The 12500-nt window shown below is 37.5% G+C and overlaps 2 protein-coding genes across 2 annotated transcripts in view; one reads left to right on the forward strand and one right to left on the reverse strand.

Annotated features, from left to right (window-relative positions):
* Positions 1–2399: 2399 nt before the first annotated feature.
* Positions 2400–5127, reverse strand: LOC138038661 (uncharacterized). Its single transcript, XM_068884656.1, has 2 exons — positions 4868–5127; positions 2400–2923 (listed from the first exon to the last, which is right to left on the reverse strand). Exons 1-2 carry the CDS (start codon positions 5055–5057, stop codon positions 2658–2660), a joined length of 456 nt encoding a protein of 151 aa, XP_068740757.1. The 5' UTR covers positions 5058–5127; the 3' UTR covers positions 2400–2657.
* A 6-nt stretch (positions 5128–5133) lies between these two features.
* The window catches only part of LOC138038659 (DNA mismatch repair protein Msh3-like), a 28628-nt gene continuing 21261 nt past the window's right edge, over positions 5134–12500 (forward strand). Inside the window, exons 1-6 of the mRNA XM_068884654.1 lie at positions 5134–5404; positions 6546–7169; positions 8089–8183; positions 8391–8530; positions 9888–10018; positions 11735–11907. Of these exons, the coding sequence (XP_068740755.1) occupies positions 5240–5404; positions 6546–7169; positions 8089–8183; positions 8391–8530; positions 9888–10018; positions 11735–11907 (1328 nt within the window). The 5' untranslated portion in view covers positions 5134–5239. The remainder of the gene's footprint in view (positions 5405–6545; positions 7170–8088; positions 8184–8390; positions 8531–9887; positions 10019–11734; positions 11908–12500) is intronic.

Here is a 12500-nt window from a genome sequence, read left to right on the forward strand (position 1 = left end):
AGTGGGGGGGGGGGGAGGGTGGGGTCATTTGCGGTATCCCCTAATACTACCTTTAATTAAAGGGGCTGTGTCACAAAATTTGGCCAAAGTCAGCGACAGGGATCAAGTGAAACCCTTAAAAATAACTACTTATAACATTGAAGTAAGGTTTGAATAAAACAGCAAAATGGGAGGCAAAGATGGGATGAAGTGAAGATTAAAATGGTTTGTGATTGGGGTTTTTGAAAACTGTCCAGCCTAACAGTTTTTCAAAGTTACATGTATCTGTTGTTTGTAAATGTAACAAATTATGTTGTGCATACATTTTTTTGAAATGAAATAGTTAATATTGACATTGTATGTATAATATGAAGTACGGGCTATAGAGCTAAGGTAGACTGAAGTGATTGTCGCACTTAAGTGTAAATATCATATTATCATATCTAAATTTACCCCCGAATCTCAGAGTAGCTTGATTTAGCTAGTATCTCTAAGCATTTACCCTCACAACCACGATACACCACAGAAGAAAGACCACACCACAATTTATTATTGTTCAGACACCAGAAAATTTCAAGTGGATTCAATGGGATTTGAACCCATGACCTCTGTGATTCTGGTGCAATACTTAAGCAAATTATTGGGTGTCTATGAAAGACAATATTATTGCTTAAATTGTCCAGTTAATTGCGAGGATCACTTCAGTCTACCTTAAGACAATATTTTATCACAAAGCTTTGATTTAAAGTTGTTACTGGGTTAATGTTAAGTTGCTTTGGAAGAAGGGGTGAGTAACAATTCAGTAAAACTACATAAACTGAACTGCAATGCCATGACACAGTCCCCTTTAAATAACTGGTTCATTAAAAATGAATTTAATACTACAATCAAAGGGGTTTGTTTTTAAACAACTTTGGAAACTCTCATGAAAACCATTACTCAGGTGGATTTTAAAAATGCCTTTACTGACGTCAGTCAATTAATTCCTTGCAATTTTGTTAACAACTCAGAGGCATTAGTTTAAATATCGAGAATTAAATATTCCTAAGCAAACATTTGGAGTTCTTTTTCTGATCAGTAAAATTCTACAGTGCTTCACCATCCATTTGAAAGAATTAAAAAGATCAAGCAAAAAATTCTTCAACGTTTTGAAATTGTATAGATCTTTTTGTGCCAAAAGATGCATGCCAAAAACAGGTGTTCATTTCAACCAGAATCTTATCAGATGTTCAGAGGAATTAACTGAGATTTTGGGAGCTTTTATCGCTCTAGACCACATTATTTGAAGAAGGATTAATGGGAAAAACCACACACATTCATCATGTTTGTTATCCACTTTGCGTTAACCCTGCTTATAGCAACTTAGAGACAGCCTCACTACTGCGACTGCCTTCAGACATCTCACACTCCTTAGGTCAAGCTATGTCACACATGACTAGACTAACGCTGTGTTTACACTTGGGCATTTACCAAAGTAAATGTCTTCTAACCAAACCTTGGTACATTTGCACAGTGTTTACACTGTCTCAAATAGCCGAGGTAAACCTATCATCAATCACGATTATGATCAAATCGAATTGGCGGCAAATCCTAAATTCCACGTATAAAATGTCTGCATTTATAAGAGAAGCTGTGGCTCTTGTAGTCCTCACGTTTTATTTTCTTGTCCTAACCCAGGTCTCAAGATTATAGCGGCTCTTACTTTTGCAGCACCTTAAGAAGTCAAGGTGAAAGCAATTGATTTTGTTTCAAATTGCCATTCGAAAGACAAGGCGTGCTGGGCAAGCTTAATGGCCAGTCTTGGCCGAGAAAGCAATTCTGGTTTGAAACCCTTTTGCATGCCAGGCCCAGGAAATTTAGTTGAAGATTGGTGGGAAGAGAACTTCAGAATATCTAGACGTACGTTCGATCACATTGTCCGAGTGGTTCGTCTAGATTTGGCAAATGATTACTGTCTTTGTCTTTTGCAATGACTCGTAGGTAGATCAAAAACACAAATGTGAAAACCAAGTCGTAAAAATAAGACTGACGCAATCTGGGCACCACAGGATGTGAAATACTATGTGACCGCAAGTGGATATATCTGTCATCTCGACCTTGGTTACCGACCTAAACCATGCCTGATCACAGGCATGATTGAACATTTACCTTGGTTAACTTTCTATTGATTTGGGCAGCATTTACCATGGTATCAGTTGGTATTTACACACGCAAAATATTTACCTAGGTAATTAAACTCCAAAACCTCCGTAAAATGCTCAAGTCTAAACATGGCATAAGTATCCACAAGATTGAAATGAAACAGTCGAATTCCTCTTTGGAGCTTCCAAGATTTGAATGTAATCTTGAAGACTTTTCTGAAAGTTGCTACAAAAAATGCACAATAAGTGAAAAATAATTCATCAAACCCTTGAAATATCTTTCACTTTTCAAGCAGTTTATTTTATAATAAAACAAAAGTTCATAGCTAACTATTTTTGATGTATCAAGGAAATATTCTACGGGGATTCAGAATTTCGAGAGCATTTTAAGTTCAAAACTGGTCACATGTGACATAGCTTGACTGTAAAAATAATGTAAGCCACCTGCTCTTGATGAGATGGTGTTCAGTACTTAAAAAATTCAAAACATTTCCTACTAATAATAAAATAATGCATCCCTCTTGCTACCCACATCAGTCACTGAGCATCAGCCTTGTCAACTTTCCATGCTTGTTCAACTCTTTTTATAGCATCTCCGAGTCCTTCTTTCGTGGACTTCAAATCTGGTTCTAAACCTTTCAGCTGTTCTTGAGCAGATTCAAGAGATTTAAACTGTTCCAAAAATGAGGCAACTTTACAGTAGAGCTGTTCATTTGATTGTCCTTCCCCTTCTCTCTGTTCAAAGCTTCCCTTATTCTCCATATTTTGGTCTCTTTCATTAAGAGTCTCATGCATACGGTCTTCTAAAGGAAAAAAAATTACACCAAAATTATTGTGGGACTAACACGCCACAAAGCTACAGTACTGTGCTCTGACGTACTGTTCAACAAAGTTAAGGTTGCTATACCTTCAGTGACTGCAACTTCCCACTGACGCGGATCTCTAGTGTGTGTGTGTAGAGGTGGCTCATAATATCAATAATACAGTGTAAAAGGTATTACCAAGGAAACCTTAAGCTGACTAAGGGAGACCTGAAACTGTAGCATGAAGGGAGGAGGCAAAAAACATTTTCGAAGCACAGCAACTTCTCTTTTTAGACTATTCAGGACCACACAGAGCCACCATATACAAATTAGTTGGGAGCATTTGAAAAATGAAAAATATAACGGTAGGCACTTTTGTTATTCAATAACATATCAATAGTGGGCCCTGTTTTCTGTAGTTATGCCCATACCACAAATGCATCAAGATCTTTCACTCATCCTCACAAAATGCACAACACTACCAAAATGAATCAACATGAAAATACTCAGGATTCAAGTACCATTCATTTGGCACTACATACACTGCTTTCATTTAAAAAATAATGTATATCCAAAGTCGCAATATATGACCTTCATATACTTTCCACCATACTCTTACAATGTACCTTTTACTGCAAACAAAAGCAGTCAATCAATTTCTAGTTGACTTGACAACTTTTATGCTAATAATACTAATATAAAAAAATAATAATTGTAGTAATATAGGATTCTAGGAATTTTTCAATTCAGGCTTCCTTCTGATCTCCAGTAGTGTAGCAGCTCTTGTAACATATGATTTGATTGGCTCGATACCCAAGCTGAAAACAAAGCAGTAATGTAGCAGGTCTTGTAACCTGCTATTGTTTGCTATTGTAATCAGCTTCTATTGTTTAAGTCATTGTTTCAATTGTTTAGTCTTTTGTTTTTGGGTTAGGGTATTGAGCCAATCACATTATAGGGACAATATCATTGACGTCACCTACATGTATTGTCATTTAATCTGCCAACCAGAGCGTAACTGACTGTCAAAACAAAGGGTCTTTTGTTCCTGTGGCTGGAACATTTGAATAACAAAAGCAATGGGCCATTCCATTTAATAGACACACTTTCCCTATTGAGGGTGTCTTCAATTAAAGTGCCCCTAACCCTTCAACTTCTTATGTATTTGGTAGATTTTCCTATCTTTCAAGAACTCATTTTCGCAAAATATTGAATCCTGAATTTCTTACGAGCACTTGAAGTTACTGAAATTTTTAATTTTTTGCGCGCTATAAGCCCCGCTGGACAAATTATTGTCTCGTGGGCTCATTAGGAACGAGCCAATGAGAAGCGTCCGATATTTGACACTTTTTTAGCTTTGACGTAAGAAAAGGACATTCCAGCAACTCGAGCTTGCACGATGTCCTTTTCTTACATCACACTCGATAAATAGAGACATTTGGCCGAGTGGGGGACTGATGCAAACGATAGGTGAAAAAGTAGTCGCGACTGCCTTCACTTTTAGCGCTCGTAAAACAGTCAGGATTCAATATTTTAAAAAAAAAAATTCCGAAAATGACTTCTTGAAAGATACAAAAATCTACCCAAAAAAAACAACTTAAAGGGTTAGGGGCACTTTAAGAGCTTACCCCCTTTGGCCGGATATTGAAGATCAAAGTACCGACACATCCCCCCTTCAGAAAAAGGGGAAAGATTAAAGAAACCGACTGGGTTACCCCATCAGAAATCACCCCTACTTATCCCCTCCCTCCCCCTGGATTTCCAAGCCCCTCAATTGGGGGGTGCGCATAATAAATATATGGCCCGATGTTTGTAAACAGGTTATCTTCCCTGTACGTTACGAGAGCTGTTGTGATCTTTCGCTCAAAAAATCCTATATTTTCAACTTTGTTTTTGTTTTAGACAACATGAAAGTTTAAAAAAATAATCAAATTCAGCACTTACCGTCTAATTCAGGTTGACTCGACGCGTTAGTTGCTGAGGTTGCATGTTCGGCAAAAAGTGGAGACTTCATGAAGACCACATCGTGATCTGTGGCTGATGATAAATCTTCTAAAATTTGTTCGACTGTTGGAGGGGAAGGGCCCTGACGCACTCCTGAAGTGGACATGAAAAAAGTATTTAGGAAAACCATCACGAAACTTTACATTCTAAAATCATCCTCGTGCTTTCGCCGCCATGTTGAAATAGACTTACCATACATGAACAACAAATCGGGAATTAACTGATACCGCTGACCAGTTGGCATTTCGTTTCTTGAGAGGATCTCTTGAGGCGGGAAAGGGGCATGCATGGAAGGACTTTAGGACCTTAATTATGAGAAAGCTAAATCTTGGTAAGCTGCGATGCTCCACAGCTTCCGTCTCTAGTAAATCTCCTCACAATGCATCCGCGAGAAATCAATCGCAGGCCACGATTTCTAGTTTCTTCACAAGCAAGTCGTGCTCAAGTGACAACACTATTATCAATTCAACTGCGAAGGTAAGCTTCCATGAAAATTTGGCAAGCTTTTCCGGAATGGAATTGTTTCTGATGACAGCAGACAAGTTACGATCAAAGATTCAATGACACGCAAATACCATGCAAATTATTAGATGTCGAGTTAGAGACTTTCAGGGGTAAGGGATAATTCCGGGGGATGGGTTGACGATAGTCCATTTTACAGTTGTGTGCTTAGTTACCTGGCCTGTGAATGAAAGTGAGGCTGGAGTTGACCTTGTTTTGATAGAAACCTTACTGCCTTTCTTATGTAAATTCTTACTAATTAGCATGACAACAACATCATTAACATAACAAAAGAAGGCAGGTCTGTATCGTAACAAGGTCAACACTAGCCTCACTTTTATTTAAGGGCCAGGTAACTAAGCACACAACTGTAAAGAGGTCTATTGTCTAGATAAGTTTCAAAAACTTTTACGTCTCAAAAACTTTAAGTTTTCCTAGTTTTCTTTCGTCATTGTAATTGTAATCTCATTACGTTTCCCAGCTAGCAGAGTTCTCTTCTCTTTTGCAATCACTGGGCTGATGAGTATGGGAAAAGAGATCTGTGCCATGGGTCGAAACTCACTTTGATCCAACCACCGTCCACAACCTTGGACGGCACTCTTCAAACCGCATACCCCATGATAATGTTTGCTGACTGTGACTTGAGCCTGCTGTGTTCGCCACATTCCTTTACAGTAATTCTGCTGTTTTTAAGTGAGCCCACACATCATGAAATACAGTATCATGTGAGGATTGTGTTGCTAAGTAACTGTGGTATATACTCAACGCAGTGAGTTTTGACCCATGGCTGAGGTCTCTTTTCCGTACTCGTTAGCCCGGCAAACGCCAAAGAAAAGAGACCTGTGCTAGCAAGGAATCGTTAAGTATAGTAATGAGGGTCATCCTAATTAACTTAGCTTTTTGGTACCACCTTTTTTAAAAACTGTTATTATTATTATTATTATTATTATTATTATTATTATTATTATTATTATTATTATTATTTTGAGCTGGTACAAAACATTGCATATGAAGCAAAACAACACACAGGTGACCAATTTTTTTCATCCTGCCAGGATTGATAATGTGACAGATAAAACCCGTCTCCTTTCACTATATTTTGTTTTATTTGAATTAGAGGAAGGCTGGTGATGTTTCTCACAATGAACAAAGCAGTAGGTGCTCTGAACAGAATTTCAAAAAGCAGAGAGTTTTGTTGGACAATTCTCCAAAGCACAGCAACCAAGATGAGGGGCACTCAAGGGAGACAAACAGAGATTTAATAAGCTCTTCAACGTTTGCAAAACTAAACTGCTTTAAAAAAGACATATGTTCAAGGAATTCTGATGCATCCAGTAGTTTGGAAATGAGCAGAGTTGAACTTCCAGGAAAATCCATTCAAGAAATGGTTGTGGAAAAAAAAGATAGCAATAAAAGATTGTGTGAAGGTAAAGCAGGATTTTCAATTATTGGTGACAGTGAAAAGACTGTGGAAGAAATGGAGACAACAAATAGTGATGTTGTTGCAGAAGACTTAAATATGTCACAGTTTGCATATAGTTCCATCCCTGCTTCAAAACCAGCCAGTGGAATAAGAGCTGTCAAGGAGAGTGGTCAATTAAAAAGGTGCCTGAATGGAAGGACTAAATCTCCTTACACACCTCTGGAATTACAGTTCCTTGAGGTCAAGTCTAAGTATCCTGATGTTATTTTACTTGTGGAGTGTGGCTATAGATATAGGTTTTTTGGAGAAGATGCCGAGGTATGTAATGATCTTTAAGCTATCCAGACAACTCTCTACGTATAGGGGATACCATATATGCATGCATAAATCCTTTGCATAAAACGGCAGGGATATTGGTATATTACACAATGTAATAAATTTTTAATACTTGTACATCCTAAGTTTTACATAAAAGCAAAAAAAGCCAAGTTATTTTAAAAGTGTACTGAAAGAGAGACGTTAGTACAATCAGTATGAGTGATCGTTTAGTTTGGGGTAGTGCAAGTGTTAAGATTCAAATAAATTATTGTTGCAATTCATGCAAAGGGTCTATCCTTTAGCTGTTGTTTCCTGCAGACACCAGGCACGTATGAATGTCAGTGCAGTTGGAGGTGACTTATATAAAATATAATAATTTATACCTCTGTTCTTTTCTTATGGTAGTGACAAATAGCCTGAAATGACCTAATTAAATGTGACATCCAATTTCAGTAAACATCACAAAATGACCCACAGAGTCTAACAACCTATGTTCAACGACACATGAAGTGGTAGAGTTTGGGTCTTTTTAAAGTTACTGTTCATAGGTCGATGTTTCCTGTTTAGGTTTCCCGATTAGGAGTCAGGTTAGAAGGACTCTTCTTCTAAGACTCGCTCGTCGCAGACAGCTTGCGATTGTGCAATATTGTTAATCGCTGTGGGAAAATAATCGATTTCGCGTAGAGGAGTCCACATCAATTTATGCCAAAAAATTCTGCTTCAGTGACTTTCGCGCAGGGTGAATCACATCACACAGGATGCAAATTGCATAGCGTGCGACGCAATTAATTAATGCGTCTCACCTGAAATACAATGCGACTGATAACTTACATTTGAGCAGTACTGTATGGTGTAGCCCCAAATTCAGTAGTGTTATTATTAAGGGGCACATTGACTCTATCTCTATCTTTGTTTGTAGAAAGCTGCCGATGTGCTGAATATCATGTGTCATTTGGATCATAACTTTCAAACTGCAAGTATTCCTACTCACAGACTTCACGTTCATGTGAAAAGGTAAGGTGGTGCTCAAAGCCCTTGAAGGTGGTGTTTAATTTCTTTCCAGCAACTTGACCTCAAAATGCAGCAACAATGTTTTTCCAAAAAACTGGAAGCTGACAGGAACATACAGACCTAATAGACACAACCTTTACATTGATAATTTTTATTAGATGCCACAATTTTCTTGAAACTTAGTTTTAAAAAGGGTTTTTAACATTTCAGGCTGGTTAGCAAAGGCTACAAAGTTGGAGTTGTGAAACAAACAGAAACAGCGGCTTTGAAAGCAGCTGGTGACAACAAAAGTAAACCGTTTACCAGAGAATTGTGTGCAATTTACACAAAGACTACATTAGTCGGTGAAGGTATCCTTTTATTTCAAACCAAAGAAAATCCTCCTGTAGTTATCCTGAAATGAAAATGTTGGTTCTAGCTAAGTCCACCATGCAAATGTCCCAGATCTAACAAACTGGACAACTGTCACTGCCTAACCATGTGACGCTGTGGCGACAGTTGTAATGATATGGGGTTGTGGTTAACACGCTGGATTCTTGAGTTTGGTATTTGATGTTGCCACTTGTTTCTTTCGACAAGAAACTTCGCCCGAGGTGTGAACTAGTAACATACTGCTGGATTGGCAGAGAAAATAACCAGCACTGCATCATCATCGTGTGGGGAGAAGTTTAGTTTCAGATGCTTCCTGTTTCTGAGGTGGGAATTATCTCCAGCCCTACGACTCCTCCTAACTTGTGAGTAACATTTTTTTCTAAAACCTTTGAACTAATGTTTAAAAAATGAGCAGCAGTGTTTTTAGACCCGATAAAACACATGCTGCGAGTTTTTTGAACGGCTTCAAAAACATTCCACAAAGAGCGTGTCCCTCTGGACTCAAAAAAATGGCTCAAATTGTGAGAGGTGAATATTAGCATACAAGAAAAACAAGCTATGCCTTATTAGTATTCTTTATATAAAGAAAACTAACGAGGAGTGTTTTATCAGGATATGAAGCTCATACACATGACATTTTATCGATGTTTTGATACATGTATGCTGTTAGGCTCATGAATTATTAATGAATTTTTGAAGTATTAGACAATTATGCAGAGCTGCGAGAATTCATGGAGAGCAGCATAATTTGGCTTCATGGTGAAGGCACTCCTTGCCTGCTATCAATGATTTAATAGATTGATTCCTGGAGCCTGTTTCTTGAAAGTCCTGAAACTTTTTTGCATGTCACTATTCCCTTTGTATCTTAAGAAGGGAGAGGCAAGTCATCAATCTTTACAATCATTTTGGCTTAAAAAGAAAAACATACTTCAAGATCCGCCTTTTTAAAACAAGCGGATGGCTGGTTCACAAAAATGGTTTTTCAGGCCTGAAAAGTTATCAGGACTTTCAAGAAATAGGCCTCTGGACTCTGTTTCATACATGTATTTGGGTTTAGTTTGTTGTTTGTCCATTCTGTATATATTTTGCAATTATTATCATCATGATCATTATCAGTAAGCGTACAGTTTTACGAGTAGATAAAACTGTAAGACGTGGTACAGTATTGCAAACGTGTTTTATGTGGTACAGTACTGCAAAAGAAAAATTAGGCTTAATTCTTTCATCATATGTATTGCATAGAAATTTGTTTTGTCTATATGGCCTATTACGATTCTTTCAATCCATGTAATTAAACACCTCTTATATCAGTTGTCCTTGATAGTTTAATACAAGATATGAAGACGCTAGAGGATTTGGATGAAGCTGATTCTGCTGACTTGGGGAACGGTTATTTATTGTGTGTTTCTGAGGGGAATCAAAGAGATTGTAACACAAGTATTGGAAAGAGAATCTTTGGCTTAGTTGTAAGTGGGTTACATATACTTTAAACTAAGTTTAATGAGTACAGTATACCTTACTTTTTTTGTATCCAAGGATCTTTGCTAACCTCAATGTATACATCTTGAAAATTGAAATTCAGTCAATTTTACAAGCTATTGGGTCTTCATGTTTCCAGTAATTTGACATGGAATATCCATATTAATGAATTGTTAAGAAGGCCTCTGAGATATCGTATTTTTGAGTCAACTTTAAAAAGCTAGGGTTGCTCACACTGATTTAGGGATTTAATTTTTACTCAAGTTGTATTAGATCAAGAAGATTTAGATAAATCAGATCAATAAGATCAATAATATGGACTATGCGGTACTGGCAAGGCTGCTGCCTAAGAAAATTTTAAAGGGGCCCTCAGAGCTAAACGCTGAGAACTTAGGAGCCCAACATATGAAGTGGAAGGTGTTGCTGTGAAAAATTAAGGCGCCCAGAGCTATTCTTTGGGAGCCCCAGGCTACCGGGCTCCTGTTAGGCAACAGCCTTGGGTACTGGTCTTTCACTAGAGTTTGCCTAAATGTTTAATGCAGGAATTAGAACGTGTACAGAAAAGAGCATTGTCCATCTTCTGCCCTGGTCATAGCTATCATGCATGAAGCCCTTGAAATTACTAATTAATTTTGTTAGGGCCTGCGAGACCTTTTGACATACCATGCTTCAAGATGGATCGTTTTAAGAATAGTGTTATTTTTTTCATGTCTTAGTGCAGAGTCAGTTTAGAGTTTCCTTTTTAGCTAGTGGATCCTTTCATTTAAGTAGATGGATTGAAATAATAATTAGATCGGTGTAGTTTTATTCACGACAGGTAAGTAAATATATATGCAATTCACTTCTCGGACTACTATGTATTTATGAATAAATAAATAAATAAATGAATATATAAATAAATTAATAAATAAACAAACAAATAAATAAATAAAAACTAAACCAGTTTAAATGCTGATACAGAATATTAAAGAGTTTAACATAAAGCTAACTATGAGAATTCTACTTTGAAACAGATACAGTCCTACACTAAGAGAAATACCTGTGGATGGCAACAAAGAGTGGCCAAAAATTTAGTTCAAGGGCCTCCAACCATCGGCCAAATTATAGACAGTTTGGCAAGTCAAACCACTTGGTATTCATTGGTGGGGTCTTGAAAATCGCACAAAGTAAAATGCTTGGTATAGATCTGCATCTGCTGCTGCTCTTTCATCACATTTTGTTTTCTTAAGTTACATATTTTTAATTGTTATCATCATCATCATCATCATCATCATCATCATTTTTTTTACCCATTCATCGGTGAAGCACCCCCAATGATGAGTAAAATCGACAGGCATTTGACAGAATAAATTCTGTAAGTCTCACTCCTGGAAGACTGAGTGGTTTAATCACGGTTAAATCATAATGTAACTGATCAAATCAATGCTTTCATTTTTGCTAGGGTTTACATGTATTTTATTCGTTCTGTTCCAAATAATAAGAACAGATAAAAGTGTAGATGGCTACATGCGAGTCACCAATCAGGGACTGAATGGCGAAAGGTACAGCTCATGACATGGGACCAAACAAGCATACATCATGGCCCAATGCTTGTTTGGAAAATGGCTCATTGCAGTTTTTACCATCTACCTGTTTATTTTTGGTTGTGTGAATTTTTGTGTTATTTGTATTACATGTATGTATTTTGTATTATTTGTCTCCAGGCTGTTCAGCCATCCACTGGTGATGTTGTGTACGATGAGTTTGAAGACGGGCCAAGTTTCACAGAGCTGGAGACACGATTTGAACATATTGGTCCAGCGGAAATACTTCTGCCAGATTCTGTTAATACCTTAACAGATAACTTCATCAGGGGCTATGTTACAAGAGCACAGAGGTTTGTTTCCAATGATATCAAACACTTGGTTGAGGCTTCATTAGCGCTAATTCTTGATAAACTTCGGCAAAAATCTCATCTCGATGAATGTCACATTGATTTCACAAACTTGAAATCAATTTACATCCAATTTCATTTTGTGGGAAAATAGTGCATATTTCACAAGAATTTGAAATTGGGAGTGGTAAATGCAATTGTACATATGATATATCAGCAAGTGATCTGTTTGGGTATTTTTAAGGGCGAGCCGTAGGCAATTTTACTGACGTACGTAATGATTGTGTGTATGTGTGCTGTATAATAGTCAATTAGTTCTGTAAGATGCAGAATACTCCTTAGGGAAACACTTGAGCTGTAGAGGAATTTGCGGTTTAAAAGGCGCGAACCGGTTTGCACGTGCGTTATAAAAAAGCATGAATGGGTTTGCACGTGCCTTAAGCCGCGGCTACACGAGCGATTTTTATCTCGCGCCGGTGATGCGATTTTAGGGAGCTTAAGATCTACGACGACGGCGTCGACGAAAACGCCACAAAAGAGTGATATCATTGGTTAAAAGAGCATAAATAATCGGGCTGCACGTGCGTCACGGATTT

This window comes from Montipora capricornis, chromosome 2 (genome assembly GCF_036669925.1).
Source record: "Montipora capricornis isolate CH-2021 chromosome 2, ASM3666992v2, whole genome shotgun sequence".
Classification (NCBI taxonomy): domain Eukaryota; kingdom Metazoa; phylum Cnidaria; class Anthozoa; order Scleractinia; family Acroporidae; genus Montipora; species Montipora capricornis.